The sequence below is a fragment of the Rana temporaria genome, chromosome 12, assembly GCF_905171775.1.
Source record: "Rana temporaria chromosome 12, aRanTem1.1, whole genome shotgun sequence".
In the NCBI taxonomy this organism is placed as follows: Eukaryota; Metazoa; Chordata; class Amphibia; order Anura; family Ranidae; genus Rana; species Rana temporaria.
In genome coordinates, this window is record NC_053500.1 from 137229572 (window position 1) to 137253266 (window position 23695).

Below are 23695 nucleotides of genomic sequence, written 5' to 3' on the forward strand. Positions count from 1 at the left end.
AATGTAGCAGCTGTGCTCAGCCCCTGTATGGAGGAGAGGGGGGTCCGCCGTCCTCCATGGGAGGGTCTATTGTCACTCCAATACAGCAGATCAGCCTGTTCTTCCATTACATCTGAGGACACTGCAGCTGGCACAACAATGACACAAAGACACCAGTGACATTCCTCAACCCCACCGATCCCACCGATCCCTCTGATCCCACCGATCCCTCCGATCCCCCCGGATCCATGGACCACACAGCGCCCAGCCACAGGAGATAAATGACTGGTGAGCCATCCATAGAATATCATGTCTAAAGGGGGCTGCCGCATAGAACCAGGACCTACCTCTACCATCCATAGGTTGTATGTGTCATGTCAGGTGTGTTGTATGTATTGTATATAGATATATTGTATATTTATCCTCATAGAACATCTACAGACTGTACAGGTCTCTATATCACCAGAACATTACATAAGGTGAGTGTGGTTGTTTTATTCTATTATGTGATAGAAAGATCACCCCCCCCCCTGTACTGCACTATGGGGGGGGGGTATATATTCTATATACAGGAACATACAGAACTATATACCGTGTATACATCCCATAATATCTATCTGTTCATTATATGACTGCTACATTTCTTTCTTTCTATCCACCCATCTATTCTATTATGTCACTAGAATAAACCCAGCTACCTCTATACTATGATCTTCTATAAACTGTCCGTCTATCTATCTATCTATCTATCTATCTATCTATCTATCTATCTATCTCTTATATATCTATCTATCTATCTCGTATCTATCTATCTCTCTATCTATCTATCTATCTATCTATCTATCTCGTATCTATCTATCTCTCTATCTACCTCATATCGATCTATCCATCTATCTGTATCTATCTTATTATCTATTTATCTTGTATCGATCTATCTATCTTATTATATATCTACCTCCCTCATATCGAGCTATCTTACTATCTATCTATCTATCTATCTATCTATCTATCTATCTATCTATCTATCTATCCCTTATCTATCTATCTATCTATCTATCTATCTATCTATCTATCTATCTATCTATCTATCTATCTATCTATCTATCTATCTATCTATCTATCTATCTGTCTGTCTATCTCTTATCTATCTATCTATCTATCTATCTATCTATCTCTTATCTATTTATCTATCTATCTGTCTCTTATCTATCTTACGATCTATCTATCTATCTATCTATCTATCTATCTATCTATCTATCTATCTATCTCTTATCTATCTATCTATCTATTTATATATCTATGTATCTATCTATCTCTTATCTATCTATCTATCTATCTATCTATCTATCTATCTATCTATCTATCTATCTATCTAACATATCTATCTATCTACCTCAAATTAATCTATCTCTCAGCTCTATATACAGTATGTATGTGTCATATATGATCTATTTACACTATTATCTAGCTATCTATTTATCTTATTATCTATCTTGTATCTATCTATATATGTATATCTATCTCTCAGCTCCATATACAGTATGTACAGTATGTATATCCCATGTTCTCTATATACAGTATGTATATCCCATGTTCTCTATATACAGTATATATGTCCCATGTTCTCTATATACAGTATATATGTCCCATGTTCTCTATATACAGTATATATATATATGTCCCATGTTCTCTATATACAGTATATATGTATATCCCATGTTCTCTATATACAGTATATATGTCCCATGTTCTCTATATACAGTATATATGTATATCCCATGTTCTCTATATACAGTATATATGTCCCATGTTCTCTATATACAGTATATATATATATGTCCCATGTTCTCTATATACAGTATATATGTCCCATGTTCTCTATATACAGTATATATGTATATCCCATGTTCTCTATATACAGTATATATGTCCCATGTTCTCTATATACAGTATATATATATATGTCCCATGTTCTCTATATACAGTATATATGTCCCATGTTCTCTATATACAGTATATATGTATATCCCATGTTCTCTATATACAGTATATATATATATGTCCCATGTTCTCTATATACAGTATATAGGTATATCCCATGTTCTCTATATACAGTATGTATATCCCATGTTCTCTATATACAGTATATATGTCCCATGTTCTCTATATACAGTATATATGTCCCATGTTCTCTATATACAGTATATATGTATGTCCCATGTTCTCTATATACAGTATATATGTCCCATGTTCTCTATATACAGTATATATATCCCATGTTCTCTATATACAGTATATATGTCCCATGTTATCTATATACAGTATGTATATCCCATGTTCTCTATATACAGTATATATGTCCCATGTTCTCTATATACAGTATATATGTCCCATGTTCTCTATATACAGTATATATGTCCCATGTTCTCTATATACAGTATATATGTCCCATGTTCTCTATATACAGTATATATGTCCCATGTTCTCTATATACAGTATATATGTCCCATGTTCTCTATATACAGTATATATGTATGTCCCATGTTCTCTATATACAGTATGTATATCCCATGTTCTCTATATACAGTATATATGTCCCATGTTCTCTATATACAGTATATATGTATGTCCCATGTTCTCTATATACAGTATATATGTCCCATGTTCTCTATATACAGTATATATGTATGTCCCATGTTCTCTATATACAGTATATATGTCCCATGTTCTCTATATACAGTATATATGTATATCCCATGTTCTCTATATACAGTATATATGTATATCCCATGTTCTCTATATACAGTATATATGTCCCATGTTATCTATATACAGTATATATGTATATCCCATGTTCTCTATATACAGTATATATGTCCCATGTCCTCTATATACAGTATATATGTCCCATGTTATCTATATACAGTATATATGTCCCATGTTCTCTATATACAGTATATATGTCCCATGTTCTCTATATACAGTATATATGTCCCATGTTCTCTATATACAGTATATATGTATATCCCATGTTCTCTATATACAGTATATATGTCCCATGTCCTCTATATACAGTATATATGTATATCCCATGTTCTCTATATACAGTATATATATCCCATGTTCTCTATATACAGTATATATGTCCCATGTTCTCTATATACAGTATATATGTCCCATGTTCTCTATATACAGTATATATGTCCCATGTTCTCTATATACAGTATATATGTATATCTCATGTCATGGGGTCCGTGTTTTCCTCTCGGAATCCTCATCCTGGACATTTCCGGGATTTCTCGCTCTCCCTCTTTATAGGAACAGATTCTGCATTTTTGGTAAATATTCTATTTCTGTAATAATACCTTTTTTTAGCCATGAAGTGGCGAGGAGGGAGGGAAGGCGGAAGCTGCGGATAGTTCTGCCGTGATATCCGCGGTTTTCTTCCGCCGGGGTCTTTCCGGTTTAATCACATTTGATAGAGACTGAGAAGAAGATTTGGAGGTAATAAGATTTGTTTAAGGTTTACGGCAGGCGACGACGGCTGCGTCCTGATTGGTTGATTGGATTGTGAGAGGAGCGATGGATTTGTGAATGAGGGAGTCTTTAATCTCTCGGCCTTAGGCCCGGGGTAAGTGTCATGGCGGCGTCAGCGGCGCAGCGATTTTTACGTTGTGCGGTGACCTCGGTTCCTATTATAATCCCTCAGCACCAATCCCGCTTCCTTCATCCTGACCGCAGGGGACAGAACAATAATAACGGCTGTGCAGGCCCAACAACACCCCCATTGTATACGGCCGCGGATGGGGGCGGCGCTATACGCCGAGCCGCCATTATTCGCAAAAAAAAAACGCCCCACATAAGACAATCATTTTCAGTTTTAGGATTATCACTTCAATCAGCTGTAGCATTATATATGGTCCAGTTAGACCCTGCACACCAGCAGAAATTTGATATCAGGCTGGCAGCGGAAATGCAACACTTATCAGTTCAATAGAAAAAAATGCTGGCTCAGAAAATGCAGTCTCACTGCTGGGTGAGTAAGAGACACGGCTTGGAGGACGCGGGTAGCAAGACCGGCCACAAAGAAGGAGATCTTGCTGGGAAGTCGTCCCCATTATTGCTGCTTGAAGGGAGGATTTATTTCAACCCATTGCAGCCAGGTTCAGCAGGCTTTTCACAGTGCTTTTGGATCCGCAGTTGCTTATCACACGATTCTCTGCTGTCCGCCTTTTAAAGCTACAGAGCGCTGGAACCGGGAGAACAGATATATCAAAGACCGGGGGGGGGGGGGGGATATTTCAGAAGGGCAGCCAGTAGTAGGGGATTGGGTAAAGGTAACAGCCAATCAAGTGTCAGAATGGGTCATTTTTAACTGGGGTTTTCCTTTAAGATATCAGGGGCCAGATTCAGGTACTTTTCCGGCGGCGTAACGTATCCCGTTTACGTTACACCGCCGCAAGTTTTCATCGTAAGTGCTTGATTCACAAAGCACTTACGTGTAAACGTGCGGCGGCGTAGCGTAAAGCCGTCCGGCGCAAGCCCGCCTAATTCAAATGGGGCGTGTACCATTTAAATTAGGCACGCCCCCGCGCCGAACGTTTCGCGCATGCTCCGTTAGAAAATTTCCCACCGTGCTTTGCGCGAAATTACGGCGCCCCAACGTATTTTTGAACGGCGACATGCGTTACGTCGTTTTGTATTCCCTGACGTCTTACGCAAAAAAAAAAATTGAAATTTGACGCAGGAACGACGGCCATACTTTAACATGGATGGTGTAATTTTACACCACCTAAAGAGGACTCGTAACATTGCGACGGGAAAAGCCGACGAGCGACGACGTAAGCGATTGCGACGAACGTGCGTACCTTCGTGGATCGCCGTAAACATCTCATTTGCATTCCCTGACGCAGGAAAACGACGCAAACTCCACCCAGCGGCCGCCGGAGAATTACACCTACGATCCGAAGGTGTACGAAGCCGTACGCCTGTCGGATCGAAGCCAGAAGCCGTCGTATCTTGGTTTGAGGATTCAAACTAAAGATACGACGCGGCAAATTTGAAAGTACGCCGGAGTATCAGTAGATACGCCGGCGTACTCTCACTGTGAATCTGGCCCCAGGTTCTTAAGGGAATAGAAAAGAAGAAAAAAAAGACAGGATGTTTGCTTACGCATGATTGGGTACTTGAAGTGAACACAGTGTCACCCTATTCAGTACAAAATCCAGTGGTTGTTCATTAATTCAAACTGCATGTAAATTCATTCTGTGCAAAATTGAATGTTCTCAGACTATATTCTCTGCAGATCGAATGTTATTAGTGGGGGAAAAAAGAACAGCGTGAATGTGGAAAATGCCTCATTATGGCCACTAGATGGCTCTGAGTAACACAGGGAATAAGTATGCTCCTCGGCTCCATCTGGTGGCCATAATGTGGTATTTTCCCCCATTCACATTGTTTCCTTTCAATGGATACAATTCTATCTGCAAGGGAATATAACCTGAGAACATGCACAGGAACAAACAATGGGGGGGATCAAGCAATATTCTTTTCTTCAGTCCATGGTTAAAGGAAAGAAAATTGCACAATGTGCGGCATTCTTTGGGGATGTATTTATCAAAAACAATTTGCATAGCTATTCATCCATTGACACTACAGGTATATTTGTTCTGTGCAAATAGAGCAACAATCAATGTTCTCAGGCTATATTTTCTGTGGTTTGAATGTGTGAATGGGAAAAATACCACATTATGGCCACTAGAGGGCTCTGAGTGTCATAGGAAATTAATAGGCTCCTCAGCTCCATCTAGTGGCCATAATGAGGTATTTTTCCCATCCACCCTGTTTTCTTTCAATGAAAAACATTAAATCTGCACATTATGGGGCAGATCCACAGAACAATTACGCCGTCGTATCTCTTGATACGCCGCGTAATTTCAAATTTTGCGCGTCGTATCTTTGTTTTGTATCTTCAAAACAAGATACAACGACATCTCGGCTAGATCCGACAGGCGTACGTCTTAGTACGCCGTCGGATCTAAGCTGCAATTCTTCGCGGGCCGCTGGGTGGCGTTTCCGTCGAATTCCGCGTCGAGTATGCAAACGAGCTAGTTACGGCGATCCACGAACGTATGTCCGGTGCATTTTTTTTTTTACGTCGTTTGCGTTCGGCTTTTTCCGGCGTATAGTTAAAGCTACTGTTATGAGGCGTACTCAATGTTAAGTATGGCCGTCCTTCCTGCGTAGAAATTTGATATTTTTACGCTGTTTATGCGTAACTCGTTCGCAAATAGGGATTTGCGTAGGATGACATCACTGTCGAAGCATTGGCTTGTTCCGGGTTAATTTCGAGGATGCGCACTGGGATACCCCCACGGACGGCGCATGGGCAGTTAAGAAAAAACGTTGTTTACGTCGGGTCACAACGTATTTACATAAAACACGCCCCAATTACATCCATTTGAATTAAGCGCCCTTACGCCGCAAAAGATACACTACGCCGCTGTAACTTACAACGCTAATTCGTTGAGGATTCGAAACAAGCAAAAGTAAGTTACAGCGGCGTAGTGTATCTTAGATACACTACGCCCGGCGCAATAATGCGCCGTTGTACGTGGATCTACCCCTATATATCTTGAGGACATTCGATAGTGCCCCATTGGCACAGAATGAATTTACATTCCATTTCGATGGATGAACACACTTCGGTAGATTCAGTAAGAGCTAGGCCGGCTTATCAGTAGATACGCCGACCTAACTCAGAATCTACGCCGACTTATGTTTAAGCGTATGCTCAAACAGAGATACGCTTAAACATATCTAAGATACGACGGCTTGCGCCGTCCTATCTTAGATTGCAATATTTCGGATGGCCGCTAGGTGGCGCTTCCATTGCGGTCGGCGTAGAATATGTAAATGAGTAGATACGCAGATTCACGAACGTACGCCCGGCCGACGCAGTACTTTTACGCCGTTTACGTAAGAGATAGGCCGCGTAAAGTTAGAGCTAGGCCCTAGTGGAATAGTAATGTCAAGTATGGCCGCCGTTCCCGCGTCGAAATTTGAAATTTTTACGCCGTTTGCGTAAGTCGTCCGTGAATCGGGATTTACGTCGTTAACGTCCACGTCAAAATCAATAGGCCCGTGAGGCGTACTTAGCCGCAATGCACACTGGTAAATGTAGGCGCCCGGCGCATGCGCAGTAAAACAAAAAAAAAAAAACGTAAGGTCAAGCCTTATTAACATAAAACACGCCCCCCTTACACACATTTGAATTCGGCGCCCTTATGCCCGCCCGCTTTAGGCTACGCCGCCGTAACATAGCAGGCAAGTACATTGTGAATCATGTACTTGCCTCGCTAACTTACGGCAGCGTAGCTTAAACATGCTAAGCTACGCCGCCGCAAGTTTAGGCGATTGTCTGTGAATCTACCTAAAAGGCTCGGTTTCCACTAGTGCAACTTGTCAAGTTGTATCCCATGATTTCCAATGAGTACCGTTCATATCTGTGCGACTTCAACGTAGTCCCTGCGCTACTTTGGTCCCACTTTGATGCGACTTGAGGTCCATAGACCTCAAGGATACACAGGCATTGCTTCAAGTCGCATTAAAATCGCGGCAAAAAATTGCGGGAATCGTGGAAACAGAGCCTCAGTGCCCCCCCTCCCCCTTTACGCTCCCCGGATCGAGGCGGATAAAAACAATTTTTGGAGTTCCCAGAGCCATTTTGCACAGCTTGGAGGATTTTCAGATGATTGCACACTGCAGCATTCCTCCAAATCCCCGTCCATTATAGATGGATAATGATCGGCGTCGGTGCAGCTCGGGGAGACGCAGGTCAGGAGCCGCTTGCCGGAGGTCTCCTCTTCATTATCGCCAGAGATTACCCAGAGAAGGAAGGCCGTGTGGTAATGAGGCAGATGGCTCATCTGTGCCCGCCGCTCGTTAGCGGAAAGTCACATGGTGTTGTCATGCGTTGCCTGGTGCTGTTTTCCTTGGCAAATTCCATGAGCTCCGCCGTCTAGAAACATTTTACAGAATGTCAACAATAACGAGCGCAGAAGGCCAAATCCGTAACAGCGTAATAATGTGTACCATGTTATAATATACAACTTATCACATAACAATGTAACAATAATAAAATATCCAATTTTATAATATATAATATCATATAATAAAACTATATCCAGTGTTATAATATATAGTATTAGGTTAGAAAATGCTGAAGCCAGATGATCAGCATTTTTAAAAAGGAAGACATTTAATAATCCAAAATATCAATTTATTACTCCAGTGGATGTGAACCCAGTGCAGACAGTGATTGGTCTGAAAGATGGAGATGTAAACATTTCTGAGGAAATGTATTGGAAAGACCACTGTGCTGAGTTCCCAGGTCTGTACACCCCAGTGCTGTGCCCATTATGAGGGGTTCCCACCATCCCTGTGCTGAGTTCCTGGGTCTGTACACCTGCTGTGCCCATTATGAGGGGTTCCCACCATCCCTGTGCTGAGTTCCCAGGTCTGTACACCCCAGTGCTGTGCCCATTATGAGGGGTTCCCACCATCCCTGTGCTGAGTTCCTGGGTCTGTACACCTGCTGTGCCCATTATGAGGGGTTCCCACCATCCCTGTGCTGAGTTCCCGGGTCTGTACACCTGCTGTGCCCATTATGAGGGGTTCCCACCATCCCTGTGCTGAGTTCCCGGGTCTGTACACCTGCTGTGCCCATTATGAGGGGTTCCCACCATCCCTGTGTTGAGTTTCTGGGTCTGTACACCTGCTGTGACCATTATGAGGGGTTCCCACCATCCCTGTGCTGACTTCCTGGGTCTGTACACCCGCTGTGCCCATTATGAGGGGTTCCCACCATCCCTGTGCTGAGTTCCCGGGTCTGTACACCTGATGTGCCCATTATGAGGGGTTCCCACCATCCCTGTGCAGAGTTCCCGAGTCTGTACACCTGCTGTGCCCATTATGAGGGGTTCCCACCATCCCTGTGCTGAGTTCCCGGGTCTGTACACCTGATGTGCCCATTATGAGGGGTTCCCACCATCCCTGTGCTGAGCTCCCGGGTCTGTACACCTACTGTGCCCATTATGAGGGGTTCCCACCATCCCTGTGCTGAGTTCCCAGGTCTGTACACCTGCTGCGCTCATTATGAGGGGTTCCCACCATCCCTGTGCTGAGCTCCCGGTTCTGTACACCCGCTGTGCCCGTTATGAGGGGTTCCCACCATCCCTGTGCTGAGTTCCCAGGTCTGTACACCTTCTGTGCCCCTATGCTGTTCCTTGGTCTGTATACCTGATGTGCACATTGGTCTATTTACCTGCTGTGCCCATTATGGGGGGTTCTCACCATCCCTGTGCTGAGTTCCTAGGTCTGTACACCCGCTGTGCCCATTATGAGGGGTTCCCACCATCCCTGTGCTGAGTTCCCGGGTCTGTACACCTGCTGTGCCCATTTTGAGGGGTTCTCACCATCCCTGTGCCAAGTTCCCGGGTCTTTACACCTGCGGTGCCCATTATGAGAAGTTCCCACCATCCCTGTGCTGAGTTCCCGGGTCTGTACACCCGCTGTGCCCATTATGAGGGGCTCCCACCATCCCTGTGCTGAGTTCCCGGGTCTATACACCTGCTTTGCCCATTTTGAGGGGTTCTCACCATCCCTGTGCCAAGTTCCCGGGTCTTTACACCTGCGGTGCCCATTATGAGAAGTTCCCACCATCCCTGTGCTGAGTTCCCGGGTCTGTACACCCGCTGTGCCCATTATGAGGGGCTCCCACCATCCCTGTGCTGAGTTCCCAGGTCTGTACACCTGCTGTGCCCATTATGAGGGGTTCCCACCATCCCTGTGCTGAGTTCCTGGGTCTGTACACCCGCTGTGCCCATTAGGAGGGGTTCCCACCATTCCTGTGCTGAGTTCCCAGGTCTGTACACCTGCTGTGCCCATTATGAGGGGTTCCCACCATCCCTGTGCTGAGTTCCTGGGTCTGTACACCCGCTGTGCCCATTATAAAAGGTTCCCACCATCCCTGTACTGAGTTCCTGGGTCTGTACACCTGCTGTGCCCATTATGAGGGGTTCCCATCATCCCTGTGCTGAGTTCCCAGGTCTGTACACCCCAGTGCTGTGCCCATTATGAGGGGTTAATTTTGTTTATTGAAAAAATCTTACAAACAACAACTTATATCCAATAAAACCATAATAAATAAAACATATTTACAAAACAATTGAATATGACTATACAAAACAGAAACAAACACAAGAACATAATAAACGGTGCAAACCAAATTGCGCACAACATAATCCCTACGGGAGAGCCAGACTAAAGAGCATCACCATGCATGTCACCTTTTATATAAAGTGAGTGGGAACTGCCATTAAGGTGGCTGAGGCCGTTTCCCAGCCTGGCTACTCCCTCTCCCTGGAGAACCAGCGCGCTTCGTTGCACCCTGGCACTCTTCATCCATAGAGGATGCAGAACTGAACGAGTCCCATTCATAGTCATCCTCAGACAGTACCGTAAATTTATTCGCCAAAGGCAAAACCTCAGGACTTAAGGTAACTGTACCTCCATTTTTCCCCTTCTTTTTGCCTCTCCTCCTTTTATCCTCCAACCACTCCATATCATCCTTGGACAACCCGGAGTCAGCAGCCTCCCCACACCCTTCACCCCCCTCCCCCCCATACTCCCTTCCCTTATCTACCCCCAGGCCAGCCTCTTCACCATCCTCCCCACTCCTCTGCACCCCACGATCCTTAACAGGAACCCTGCAGCATCGAGGGAGGGGGACTGGCACCGCACCTGATGCACCAGCACCTCTTGCTGCCTCTGCAATTTTAGAAGACACAGAAGGATTGGACACATTCTCTGCAACTGACACTTTACTTACAGACTGGGAAGACACTGACACATTGGGAATTGGCACAGACTGGGGCACCACGGACACATTGGGAATTGGCACAGTCTGGGGCACCACGGACACATTGGAAATTGGCACAGACTCAGATGGACTCACAGGCCCTCCAGCTGTTGAGCTCCGAGCATCCTCCATGTCCAGGCGGAAGAACTCTCTCATGAGCTCAGGCTTATTGTGCATTGCCTCAGGACACTGACTATAAGGATGTCCCACCGCATTGCACAGATTGCACCTTATGAGGTTACAATCCTTAGCCAGATGTCCTATACCCTGGCACAGAGAGCACTTCATCACTGGACAGGAGGACGCAAGGTGACTCTTGTCTCCACATTTATTGCACAGCTTTGGTTGGCCCGGATAGAAGATGGTCAGCCTGTCCCTCCCCAGGAAAGCCGAGGACGGCAGATGCTGGACGACATTATCAATGACTTTTAGTTTTAACTGAGCAGACCATCCCCCCGTCCATATTCCCCGATCATCCAGAATCTTCTTTAGGGGGCCCAGGACGTCTCCATACCTCCTCAGCCATATACATAGATCCCCCGGTGGTATGGACTCATTACGGACCAGAATCGTGACCACTTTAATGAGTGGCTGGCGGGAGACAAGTTTGGGCATGAGCCCCTTCCAGTCCGGCAGGCCCCTACACACGTGTTCATATTTCTCCCAAAAAATGTCCAAAGACTCCGGGCGGAGAAAGGACAAATCATACTCATAGGAACCCGCCGGACTGATCAGGGCGAAGATATCTGCGGGCGTGAACCCCATCTGTAGAATCTTATCCACCACCACCCTCCTATGTGGGGGGATTCCACCGCCTTCCCACCTCAGCTGCACAACATTCCTCCTTTTAAACAGGGAGGAAGACAACCCATTCCCATGCTCCTTCCCTGCTTGTTCCCCCTTCCCAGATCCTGCAGCAGCAACACCAGCATAGGATTTCCTTCCACCCCCAGTACTTGCAGTCCTGTCCTTAGACACAGTCACACCTGCCGGCAAAGCGTCTGATTCAGCTGGGATTGTATCAGCAGAGTCAGGACCCACCCCCTCCCCCCGCTCTGTACACACAGCTCCAGTCCTGTCCAATGCAGACTTCTGCAGAGTTGTGGCACCACTGCACCCAGCATCTCCTCCATCATTCACAGGTACAGCCGCTGTGCCTGGTCCAGGCAAAGTCACTGTATTGTCCATGGACCTCTCCGCAGACTGGCAGTTATCAGGTGTACGCTGTACATTGTCTATGGGCTGACTGCCTGCAGCACTACAACTCTCAGCAAGCTTATTGTCAATAATAAAGTTCCCACCACCATCCTGCACACACACTGTACCTGCTTGCTGGGTTGTCACCTGTGCGATTTTATGGCTGGGATCAGAGCTTCCCTCAGCTGCTGCAGACTCCATGGTGGATCTTGCTCTCTCCACAGGATTGGAAACGGCGTCCATCTTGACATCACCATCCGGGGAAGCCGCACCTGGAGGGGATTCCAGCTTGGCTATGAAATCCAGCATGGCAGGACCTTCACCCTCCTGAGATGTGCCACATTGCTGGGGTGTGAAGGGGGCAGAGGGCTCAGCGAATGTCAGAGGTGCCTGCACCTGCATCTCCTCGCTGGCTTCCCCATCCTCCATGCATGAAGCGGCTCCTCTTCTCATGCGATCAAATCGCTCCTCATTCTTATATATTTTTTTAAATATTCCGCTCTTCTCCTTCAGAGAATACAGCAAATCCTTCTGTTTCCTCACAGCTTTTTCCAGGTCCTTCAGCTCAGGCCTCAGAGCCGGTCTTTTCTTACTGTATACTTTAGCACAGATCTGTTTTTTCTTCCTGAACTCGGCCATCAAAACCATCAATTTCTCCTCCTCCTTCTCAATCCGCTTCAACTTACTGACAGTCCTCTGTCTGAAGGCTGACAGGGACTCATCTTTCCTTTGGGTAGGCCCAGAATCTTCCACAGGCCTATCCAGGGGGGCCCCGCCCGGCTCTTCCCCAGGATCCAGCATCCCTCCTGGGGCAGAGAAGCCACTCTAGCCCCTGGTCTCTGGAGCACAGGAGCAAAGGAACCAGCAACCACACCCTTCACTGACAAGGAGTGGAATGGCAGTTTCCCACCATCCCTGTGCTGAGTTCCCAGGTCTGTACACCCCAGTGCTGTGCCCATTATGAGGGGTTCCCACCATTCCTGTGCTGGGTTCCCGGGTCTGTACACCCGCTGTGCCCATTATGAGGGGTTCCCACCATCCCTGTGCTGAGTCCCTGGGTCTGTACACCCGCTGTGCCCATTATGAGGGGTTCCCACCATCCCTGTGCTGAGTTCCTGGGTCTGTACACCTGCTGTGCCCATTATGAGGGGTTCCCACCATCCCTGTGCTGAGTTCCTGGGTCTGTACACCCGCTGTGCCCATTATGAGGGGTTCCCACCATCCCTGTGCTGAGTTCCCGGGTCTGTACACCTGCTGTGCCCATTATGAGGGGTTCCCACCATCCCTGCTGGATTTTTTATTTATTTTCTTTGATGGGGAATGTAGTAGGAGAAGCTGGGACACACAAAGGCGGGGCAGGGACACACAAAGGCGGGGCAGGGACACCTAAAACTGACAGGTGAAGAGGAGTAGAATCAGGGGACTACAGAAGGGAGATCTTACTTCGGTTCAGCCAAGAGATAAAAAAAAAGCCCCCCCAACAATCTCCACCTATCCCTGGAATATGAGTTTCGGACGGAGTGAGCCTTTCTGTACACACGGACACGAAAACAACCAACATTTCTGTGAAATATTTTCATTGATTGTCAGAAGAGGACAAGATTCCATCCTGATCCCCCCCCAGGAAAGCAGACACAAGGCAGATGTCACGTCTGCACGTCATTGGATATCCATTAATGAGCAGAGAACAGACGCATCCTTCCCTAATCCCGGGAGACGATTAGGGTGAGATCTCCGGAACAGCAGCACGTGAAATCCTCAACAACGCGCCGGCTCCGCCGTAATTACATTTATCGACTGTAAGCTGATTTACGAGATGTAAAAAGGTTTTTCGCTCCAGACGAAGGTGAATATTTAGGGCTCCTTCACACCATGTGTGCAAACCAATGGGGGAACTGATATTCCAGGGATAGGTGGAGATTGTTGGGGGGGCTTTTTTTTTTTATCTCTTGGCTGAACCGAAGTAAGATCTCCCTTCTGTAGTCCCCTGATTCTACTCCTCTTCACCTGTCAGTTTTGGGTGTCCCTGCCCCGCCTTTGTGTGTCCCAGCTTCTCCTACTACATTCCCCATCGGAGAAGAAAATAAATAAAAAATCCAGCAGGGATGGTGGGAACCCCTCATAATGGGCACAGCAGGTGTACAGACCCGGGAACTCAGCACAGGGATGGTGGGAACCCCTCATTATGGGCACAGCGGGTGTACAGACCCGGGAACTCAGCACAGGGATGGTGGGAACCCCTCATAATGGGCACAGCGGGTGTACAGACCCAGGAACTCAGTACAGGGATGGTGGGAACCTTTTATAATGGGCACAGCAGGTGTACAGACCCAGGAACTCAGCACAGGGATGGTGGGAACCCCTCATAATGGGCACAGCAGGTGTAAAGACCCAGGAACTTGGCACAGGGATGGTGGGAACACCTCATGATGGGCACAGAAGGTAAATAGACCAATGTGCACATCAGGTATACAGACCAAGGAACAGCATAGGGAAGGAGGGATCCCCTCATAATGGGCACAACAGGTGTACAGACCCTGGAACTCAGCACAGGGATGGTGGGAATCCCTCATAATGGGCCAGACTCGGGAACTCGGCACAGGGATGGTGGGAACCCCTCATAATGGGCACAGCAGGTGTAAAGACCCACAAACTCAGCACAGGGATGGTGGGAACCCCTCATAATAGGCACAGCAGGTGTACAGACCTGGCAACTCAGCACAGGGATGGTGGAAACCTTTCATAATGGGCACAGCAGGTGTACAGACCCAGGAACTCAGCACAGGGATGGTGGGAACCCCTCATAATGGGCACAGCAGGTGTAAAGACCCAGGAACTTGGCACAGGGATGGTGGGAACACCTCATGATGGGCACAGAAGGTAAATAGACCAAGGAACAGCATAGGGAAGGAGGGATCCCCTCATAATGGGCACAACAGGTGTACAGACCCTGGAACTCAGCACAGGGATGGTGGGAATCCCTCATAATGGGCCAGACTTGGGAACTCAGCACAGGGATGGTGGGAACCCTTCATAATGGGCCCAGCACTGGGGTGTACAGACCTGGGAACTCCACACAGTGGTCTTTCCAATGCATTTCCTCAGAATTTTTTACATCTCCATCTTTCAGACCAATCACTGTCTGCACTGGGTTCACAACCACTGGAGTAATACATTGATATTTAGTATTATTACATTTCTTCCTTTTGAAAATGCTGATCATCTGGCTTCAGCATTTTCTAACCTGGAAAAGACATGCAGATCAGGGAAAACAGGAAAAGGACTGAAGCCTGAGGATCAGTTTGAAGCACCGAGCATTCTCAGAAGGAGGGGTCAGCAGTGACATCCTCCATGTTTCTATGATGACGGGTCCCTCTGGGAAAACCCAGCAAAGCCCCCCCTAGTTCTTTGCAGAAACTGACTTTCAGATCCTCATCAGCTCCTCCTCTTAGTGCCCGAACCAGGAAAAGAAATGAATTTCCCATAATGCAGCAGCAGTTACCCCACTCTGTGCCAGGGCTCTGTGCCACGGCTCCGCTGTCATTTCTTGTGTTTCTCCTTAATATCCATCTCTTGAGTCAGAGTTCTTCTTTATCCTCCGCAGGCAGATTTCGGCGGATCTGATGAGAGCAGAAGAATTGCGTTGATCTGAGTCTGCAGCGCCCAAAGTACAACCATGAGCTTCTCCTCGCTGCTGTCGCGGGGGGCGGCGGACATTCTGGAGGAGCTGCAAGCCTTGACGGCCAAGACAATGGAGAAGGTGGAGGTGACCAAGCAGTACGAAGTCATCCGGGAGCTGGGCAAGGGGACGTATGGGAGAGTGGACCTGGTCATCCACAAGACCAGAGGTGAGGAACTATGAGGGATATTTACACCTGGGGATCGGTATGACACCCTATGAATGGCAGGATGGATTATGACATCCATCGGGAGAGCTGCTGCCCATGTGGGTGAAGGTTCTCATTTATCCCGGTCATGGTATAGATGGTAGGGGTCAATCCAGCTGTACCTAAATAAATCCATTTGATGGTGACCAGGTACCAGTACCAGGAAAAGCTCCTTATGCCCCGTACACACAATCGGGATTCCCGGGATTTTCAGTGCTGGCTGGATTTTGTTGGGGCCCTTCTGTAAAGTGGTGCACATGTAGCTGTCCCTTTAAGAGACCCCTAGTGAGCTGCTAATCAAGGAACACTCTCTAATGTATAAACTGTGTCAGTGTTAAGATAAGTACAGATGGTTCAGCTTACCGCTGTCAGAAACCATGAATCAGACCGAGACAGAAGTACAGTTAAATCTCACTTGTTTAATAATAATAATAATAATAATAATAAAAAAAAGATAAACAGAGTAAAGGGCCAGGGAGCCAGAGATGAACGTAGTAGAACAGCAAGCAGGATCAGGAGCCAGAAGGGAAGTCAGCCAAGCAGTTTTCAACAGGAATGCAGGAGAAAGTCTCTGTGATGTTGACCAAGGCGAAGGCAGAGAGCAAGTGAACTGGAAGGCTTAAGTAGGCAGGGCTGATGAGCCGGATTATCAACAGGTGATTCATTGTGGAGAGATATGAGCTGGCAATTAGCCGACAGCTGAGCGGCCAGCTAAGAGAAGGGAGGGCTGAGCCCAGCCCTGACAACCGCTCCTGGAACACAGGACTCTGGCCCAGATCAATTGGCAGTCTGCTGTGTTCATGTATCCGGAAATCGGTGACTCAGTCTCTCAGCTCTGGTCCTCACAAGATGCAGTGAAGTCTCTCAGCTATGGTCATGAGGCACACAGGTCTTAGTCTTCTGATCCTTGTGTGAGCTAGGGCCCAATTGCTTAGCCCTCAGACTCTGTCCCTCGCTCTCTAAAGTGGGCAGACAGGAGCCAGAAGCAGATCCGCTCTCTCTCTCGCTCCTCGTGCAATTTGCCTAAAAATGCTATCCTCTCCTCCATATGTGGGCAGGGAATCCTGGGTATTAAAGTCTGCAGCTCCTTTAGCCTCCATTGACTTGTATAAAACGATGCTCCTTTAAGGACTACAGATCCCAGCATCCATTGCACTGCATAGCAAGTTCTCTACCTGCCTGATTGGCTCAAACACTGCTGTTGCCAGGAGGGAGGAGGTGACTGCTTTGTTTATTATACTCTGCACCGTTGCAGACAGCAGCCCGGTGAGGGGGGGACAGGGTGGAGCAGAGCCACAACCTCGCTACACATTCCCCCACCAAAGAGTCTTTGGTCCCCCAAAGGAGGGACTGAGTCCAATAACACAAAAATGTCTATAACCTGGTGCAGACTTTTAAAGTACAATGGGAGGCAAAACCAGGGCTGGACTGGGACAAAAATTTGGCCCTGGACTTCATCCAGACTGGCCCACTTTGATAGGTCTCTCCCATGGCGGCTGGACAACTCCTGCACCCCGGCCACCCAAGCCCCCTCTCCCCCTTCACTAGCCACTAGCCGTTCTACTTTATTACAGTAGAACGGCTGGAACTGGTACTCTTATAGGCAGTACCAGTGGGGAAGCTAGACATTATTTCACCCGGGGCAAGGAATCAGCTCGGTGCCCCCCCTTATGGGACAAGATTAGTCAGAAGTGAGAAACTCCCAGGCCATAGCTGTTGAGTCTGCTGTCTGTCCCCTCCCCCATGCTCCTCTGTCGTCCCCCCTGCTCCTCTGGTCCTCCCCCTGCTTCTCTGTTCCCCCCAGGTGAGCGCTGCGGGAAGGGAGAGACAGAGGAGCGGAGGGGGGCGGGGGTCTGCTGTCACTGAAGCCGGCCCACTGAGCCAATCTGCCCACCGGGAAACTCCCTGTAGTCCCAATGGCCAGTCCATCTCTGGGCAAAACTAGGTCAGTTCACATACGAAAGCGAATAATTGCCATTTAAATATTTAAATAGGAACCTGGAAAGGGGGAACCAGAGTGGTTGCCTTGATCATATACCACTGATACTGGTAAGGTCCACCAAGGTGTGTCAGGGGATGAGCCAAAGTTGCCCTCCACAGAAACTAGAGTAGGGAGGGTTGGTATTTGGTGAGATCTTTGGGTGGTGGGTGGGGGGGGGGGGTGCGAACCAGTCCTACACACATAAAATATATTTTTTCATGAGGTCTTTGCCCATCCTGCAGGCACCAAAATGGCTCTGAAATTCTTGCGGAAGAAGACGACAAAGCAGAAGAGTTTCCTGCAGGAATATTGCATCTCTCGCTACCTCTCTACCTGCCCGTACATCATCGGCATGTATGATATCGCCTTCGAGACCGAAGAGTACTACGCCTTTGCCCAGGAGTACGCTGTGGCCGGGGATCTTTTCGATATTATTCCACCACAGGTTGGTGCCAAGAGACAATAGACATCAAATGCTGTATGTGTGGTCTGATTTCCATCCCATAATGCTCTTGGAATATGGAGGGGGTGCTGTGTAGTCACATGACCGTTATAAATTTGGGTACACCTAAATGACCTTGTTGGACATCCGATTCCAAAATTATATGGGGCTGCCCTCCAGGGCTCCGGTTAGAAATCATGAGGCCTCGTACAGCCTAGCTGAAAGGAACAGTGAACCAAGCCAGAATATTTGTGAGAATGAGCCCTTTTTTAACCGCTTCGCCACTTTTTGCGATTCGGCACTGTGTCGCTTTAACTGACAATTGCGCGGTGGTGCGACGTGGCTCCCGAATAAAATTCATGTCCTTTTTTTTCCACAAATAGAGCTTTCTTTTGGTGGTATTTGATCACCTCTGCGGTTTTTATATTTTGCGCTATAAACAAAAATAGAGGGACAATTTTGAATAAAATATTTAACTTTTTGCTATAATAAATATTCCCCAAAAATATGTAAAAAATAATATTTTTTCCTCAGTTTAGGCCGATACGTATTCTTCTACGTATTTTTGGTAAAAAAAATCACAATAAGAGTTTATTGATTGGTTTGCGCAAAAGTTATAGCATCTACAAAATAGGGGATAGTTTTATGGCATTTTTATTAATAATTAATTTTTTTACTAGTAATGGTGGCAATCAGCGATTTTTATCGTGACTGCGACATTATGGACATCGGACACCTTTGACACCATTTTGGGACCATTGTCATTTTTACAGCGATCAGTGATATAAAAATGCACTGATTACTGTAAAAATGACACTGGCACTGAAGGGGTTAACCTGTAGGGGGCGCTGAAGGGGTTAAGTGTGACCCAGGGAGTGCTTCTAACTGTTAGGGGGCGTGGCTTGCTGCAACACATCACCGATCGCTGTTCCCGATAGCCATATATTTGATTGGATGGTAAGGTGAACATCACATCTCATTTTGGCAATATAGTGTAGTTAAATCCTTAAAATGGGATTGTAATACTTCGTTTTGCCATAGACTGTAGGCGCGGAGGAGGAAGTTAAATCTCCTCCGCTGTGAATTCTGGGTCTCTGCCTCTCCCCTGCTCGTGACGTCACTGGTTGCTAGACGCCAAGCGGGCGGCAGATAGCAACCAGTTTGGGCACTGGTGGTGAATAAAGTAAAAGGGGTCTCTGCCAGCTAGGGGTCCACCACAGGCTGACAGTGAGAGACAAAGACAATGCAAAAGCTATGTTAGGGGGCATTAGTTAAGCCCCGGGTGGGGGGCAATTCCGGGACACTGTATTGTCCCGGAATGAGGGTGCCCGGGACCGGGACAGAGCTGCCAATTGCGGGAAGGTCTGCCTACTTAAGCCTTCCAGCTCACTTGATCTCTGCCTTCGCCTTGGTCAGCATCACAGAGAATCTCCTGCGTTCCTGTTGAAGACTTGCTTGGCTGACATCCCTTCTGGCTCTTGATCCTGCTTGCTGTTCTACTACGTTCTTCTCCGGTTCTATGACATTTGGCTTTGCTGACTATCTGATCAGGTTCCTGAACTCTGGCAATGTTTTGACTACGCTTACTCTGTTTATCTTTTTATTATTAAACAAGGGTGATTTAACTGTACTTCTGTCTCAGTTTGATTCATGGTTTCTGACAGTAGGCGAAGGCCACTGTCAGAAACCATGAAGCATAACGAGTTCAGGAACCGGATCGGATAGTCAGCCAAGCCAAATGTCATAGGGCTGGAGAAGAACTTAGAACAGCAAGCTGGATCAGGAGCCAGAATCGGATATCAGCCAAGCAGGTCTTCAACAGGAATGCAGGAGATAGTCTCTGTGATGTTGACCAAGGCGAAGGCAGAGAGCAAGTGAGCTGGAAGGCTTAAGTAGGCAGGACTGACGAGCAGGATCATCAACAGGTGAGTCACTGTGGAGATATAGGAGCTTGCAATTAGCTGACAGCTGAGCGGGCAGCTCAGAGAAGGAAGGGCTGAGCCCAGCCCTGACAATCTATTGGTGTCAGTTTTTTAGACAGAACTCTTTAAACTGTATCACAATGAAGCCCATGTTAATTCTTCCTTGTGGATATTTTGCTTTGTCTTTTCAGGTTGGACTTTCCGAACACACCACAAAACGTTGTATCTACCAAGTTGCGCTGGCCTTGGATTACCTTCACAACCGCAAGCTTGTCCACCGCGACATCAAACCCGAAAACATCCTCATCTTCGACAAAGAGTGTCGAAAAGTGAAACTCTCTGATTTTGGCATGACCAGGATTGCAGGGACAACTGAGAAGCGGGTGAGCGGCACCATCCCGTACACGGCACCAGAACTTTGTGAGACTTCCAAGCACAGCGGGTTTGTGGTAGAGTACAGCATCGACGTCTGGGCCTTCGGGGTCCTGCTCTTCTGTATGATGACCGGGAACTTCCCCTGGGAAAAAGCTTTGCAATTAGACTCTTTCTATTACGAATTCCTACAGTGGCAAAAGTACAAAAACGCCAACGTGCCGTCTCAGTGGCGCCGATTCACGCCCCACGCCCTGAAAATGTTCAGCAAGCTGCTCTCCATCGAACCGGAGAAGAGGTGCGCCATTAAGGATATTCTCTGGTACTTCGGCAAGAATTGGCTGATCAGCAAGGAGGAGCCTCCGACGGCCGACGCCAAAACCAACAACGACGTCTACGTCCACGTCAAACCGCAAGTCCTTCCGTTCCTCAACGGCAACGCCCTTGACAGCAATAAATCTGACACCAGCCCCAGTTTATCTTTCTCTTCATGCAGCAGCTATGAGGACGTTCCAAAAGACAGCAATGCAAACATGTTAGTGTCGACACCTATTGAGATTTGTGTCTGAAAAACCTCCACCCGAAAATAATATTTCAGTCATGGGTGGGTGATGTCAGGCCGAACGACCCACTGAACCCAACGTGAGATCTTCGGACCTTCCCAACTCCATCCATTATAAGGCATCTCATTGGCTCTGCTAGGTTTAAGTTGCTAAAAGGCCATCTGGGGTAGTGAGACCCATAGTGGATTTCGGGAAGGGGGGTGGGAGGAGGGGGTTCAAGCAGATCCCCAAGAAATATGAAAAAAAAAAAACTGCGGGTGACTCCGCCCACCTCCATCTGACCATATCCGTCCTCGGTGGAGGGATCCTTAACTGTGGAAGTTTTTGCACCTCCCAGAAAATCGATTCTGCTTGCGTGAGCGCACCATGCAAACCTCCTCCATCGCAGTCGTTGCAGCCTTGAGCCAAGAAAGCAAAAATATTTATTAGTGTTAAGATGAAGTGTATTGTTTGTGTGTTTAAGTCTTATTTATTTCCTGTGCTGTCTGTCCATTTGCGTGTCCCTGTAAGACATATCATTGGTTTTCACAAATATAATTATTTATTTAAGTAGAGCTGGCAGCTGGTTCCTTTGCATCTGGTCCTGAATGCGATAAAATGTACAATAATAATAACAACAATAATAATATTATTATTAGCAATAATGATGGTGATGATGATAAAAAATGTATTAAAAACAATAATAATAACATTAATAGTAATGTGTGTTCAAGAAAAAGGTGTGCGCCTACTGTGGGCAAAGAAGGGGAAGAACCCCCTGTAGGACTTTTGTGAGCCGCCAACCTGGAATATGGATTCTGCAAGAGAAATTTTCACATATAACTTTTTTTGTTAACCACTTCCATACCGGGCCTATTTTGGCACTTCTCTACTACATGCAAAAATCATAATTTTTTTTGCTAGAAAATTACTCAGAACCCCCAAATACTATGGCCCGGATTCACAAAGCACTTACGCCGACGTATCTAAGTGTAAATATGCGCCGTCGTATCTATGCGCCGGACTCTGAAACCAAGATACGCCTGAAAATAGGCTTCATCCGACCGACGTAACTTTCCTACGCCGGCGTATCGTGGGCGCATATTTACGCTGGCCGCAAGTGGCGCTCCCATTGATTTCCTATTCAAATATGGAAATGAGGGAGATACGCCGATTCACGAACGTACTTGCGCCCGGCGCATAATATACGCGGTTTACGTAAGTAGTACGTTCGATGTAAAGTTATTCCCCATATATGAGGCGCAACTCATGCTAAGGTATGGACCAGGGAACACAGCCGTCGTATTTTATGTCGTTTACGTAGTACGTCAATAGGGCTGGGCGTAGGTTACGTTCACGTCGTAGGCAGTGATCCGTCGTATCTTAGGGAGTAGTTCCGACGTGATTCTGAGCATGCGCACTGGGATACGTCCACGGGACGGCACATGCGCCGTCCGTTTTAAGTACTTGTATGGCACTCGGCCCATTATTTGCATGGGGTCACGCCTCATTAGCATGGCTCACGCCCACTTCCACCTACGACGGCTTACGCCGAGGGAACCCAGCGCAGTTTGAGAGGCAAGTGCTTTGTGAATTCGGTGCTTACCTCTCTGCGCTGCTTCGGCGTAGCGTATATTAGATACGCTACGCCGGCATAAATATGCGCCGATGTATGTGAATCCGGGCCAAAATATGTTTTTTTAGCAGACACCCTAGGGAATAAAATGGCGGTCATTGCAACTTTTTATCTGGCACGGTATTTGCGCAATCATTTTTCAAACGCCTTTTTTGGGGGAAAAAAACGGTTTCATGAATTAAAAAAAAAAAAAACAGTAAAGTTAGCCCAATTTTTTTGTATAATGTGAAAGATGAAGTTACGCCGAGTAAATGGATACCTAACATGTCACGCTTTAAAATTGCGCACACTCATGGAATGGCGCCAAACTTCAGTACTTAAAAATCTCCATAGGCGTCGTTTTTTTTTTTTTTTTACAGGTTACCACTTTAGAGTTACAGAGGAGGTCTAGAGCTAGAATTGTTGCTGGCGCTCTAACGCACGCGGCGATACCTCACATGTGTGGTTTGAACGGCATTTACATATGTGGGCGGGACTTACGTGTGTGTTCGCTTCTGAGCGCGAGCTACTGGGGATAGGGGCGTTTAAAAAATATATATTATTTTATTTTTTATTTTACTTAATTTATTTTATTTTTACACTTTTCTTTTTATTTTTTTGATAACTTTTACTCCTATTACAAGGAATGTAAACATCCCTTGTAATAGGAATGGTGTGTGACAGGTCCTCTTTATGGAGAGATGGTCAATAAGACCACACATCTCTCCTCCAGGCTGGAAAGCTTGAGATCGTGAAAAAAAAATCACGGATCTCATGCTTTCAGCCGCAATTGCGGCTTTCTTTACATTCTGGTACCCGGGCGTGACGTCATAACAT

General features: G+C 46.7%; 1 protein-coding gene across 2 annotated transcripts; it reads left to right on the forward strand.

Moving 5' to 3' along the window:
* LOC120918970 (serine/threonine-protein kinase SBK1-like) lies at window positions 1-21818 on the forward strand. Of its 2 annotated transcripts, none has more exons than XM_040330888.1 (4): window positions 1-267; window positions 15702-15945; window positions 18208-18410; window positions 20521-21818. In XM_040330888.1, exons 2-4 carry the CDS (start codon window positions 15774-15776, stop codon window positions 21268-21270), a joined length of 1125 nt encoding a protein of 374 aa, XP_040186822.1. In that variant the 5' UTR covers window positions 1-267; window positions 15702-15773; the 3' UTR covers window positions 21271-21818. The 2 variants fall into 2 exon arrangements, with proteins under 2 accessions (XP_040186822.1, XP_040186823.1); XM_040330889.1 differs by lacking the exon at window positions 1-267 and adding an exon at window positions 438-458.
* The last annotated feature ends 1877 nt before the right edge of the window (window positions 21819-23695 follow it).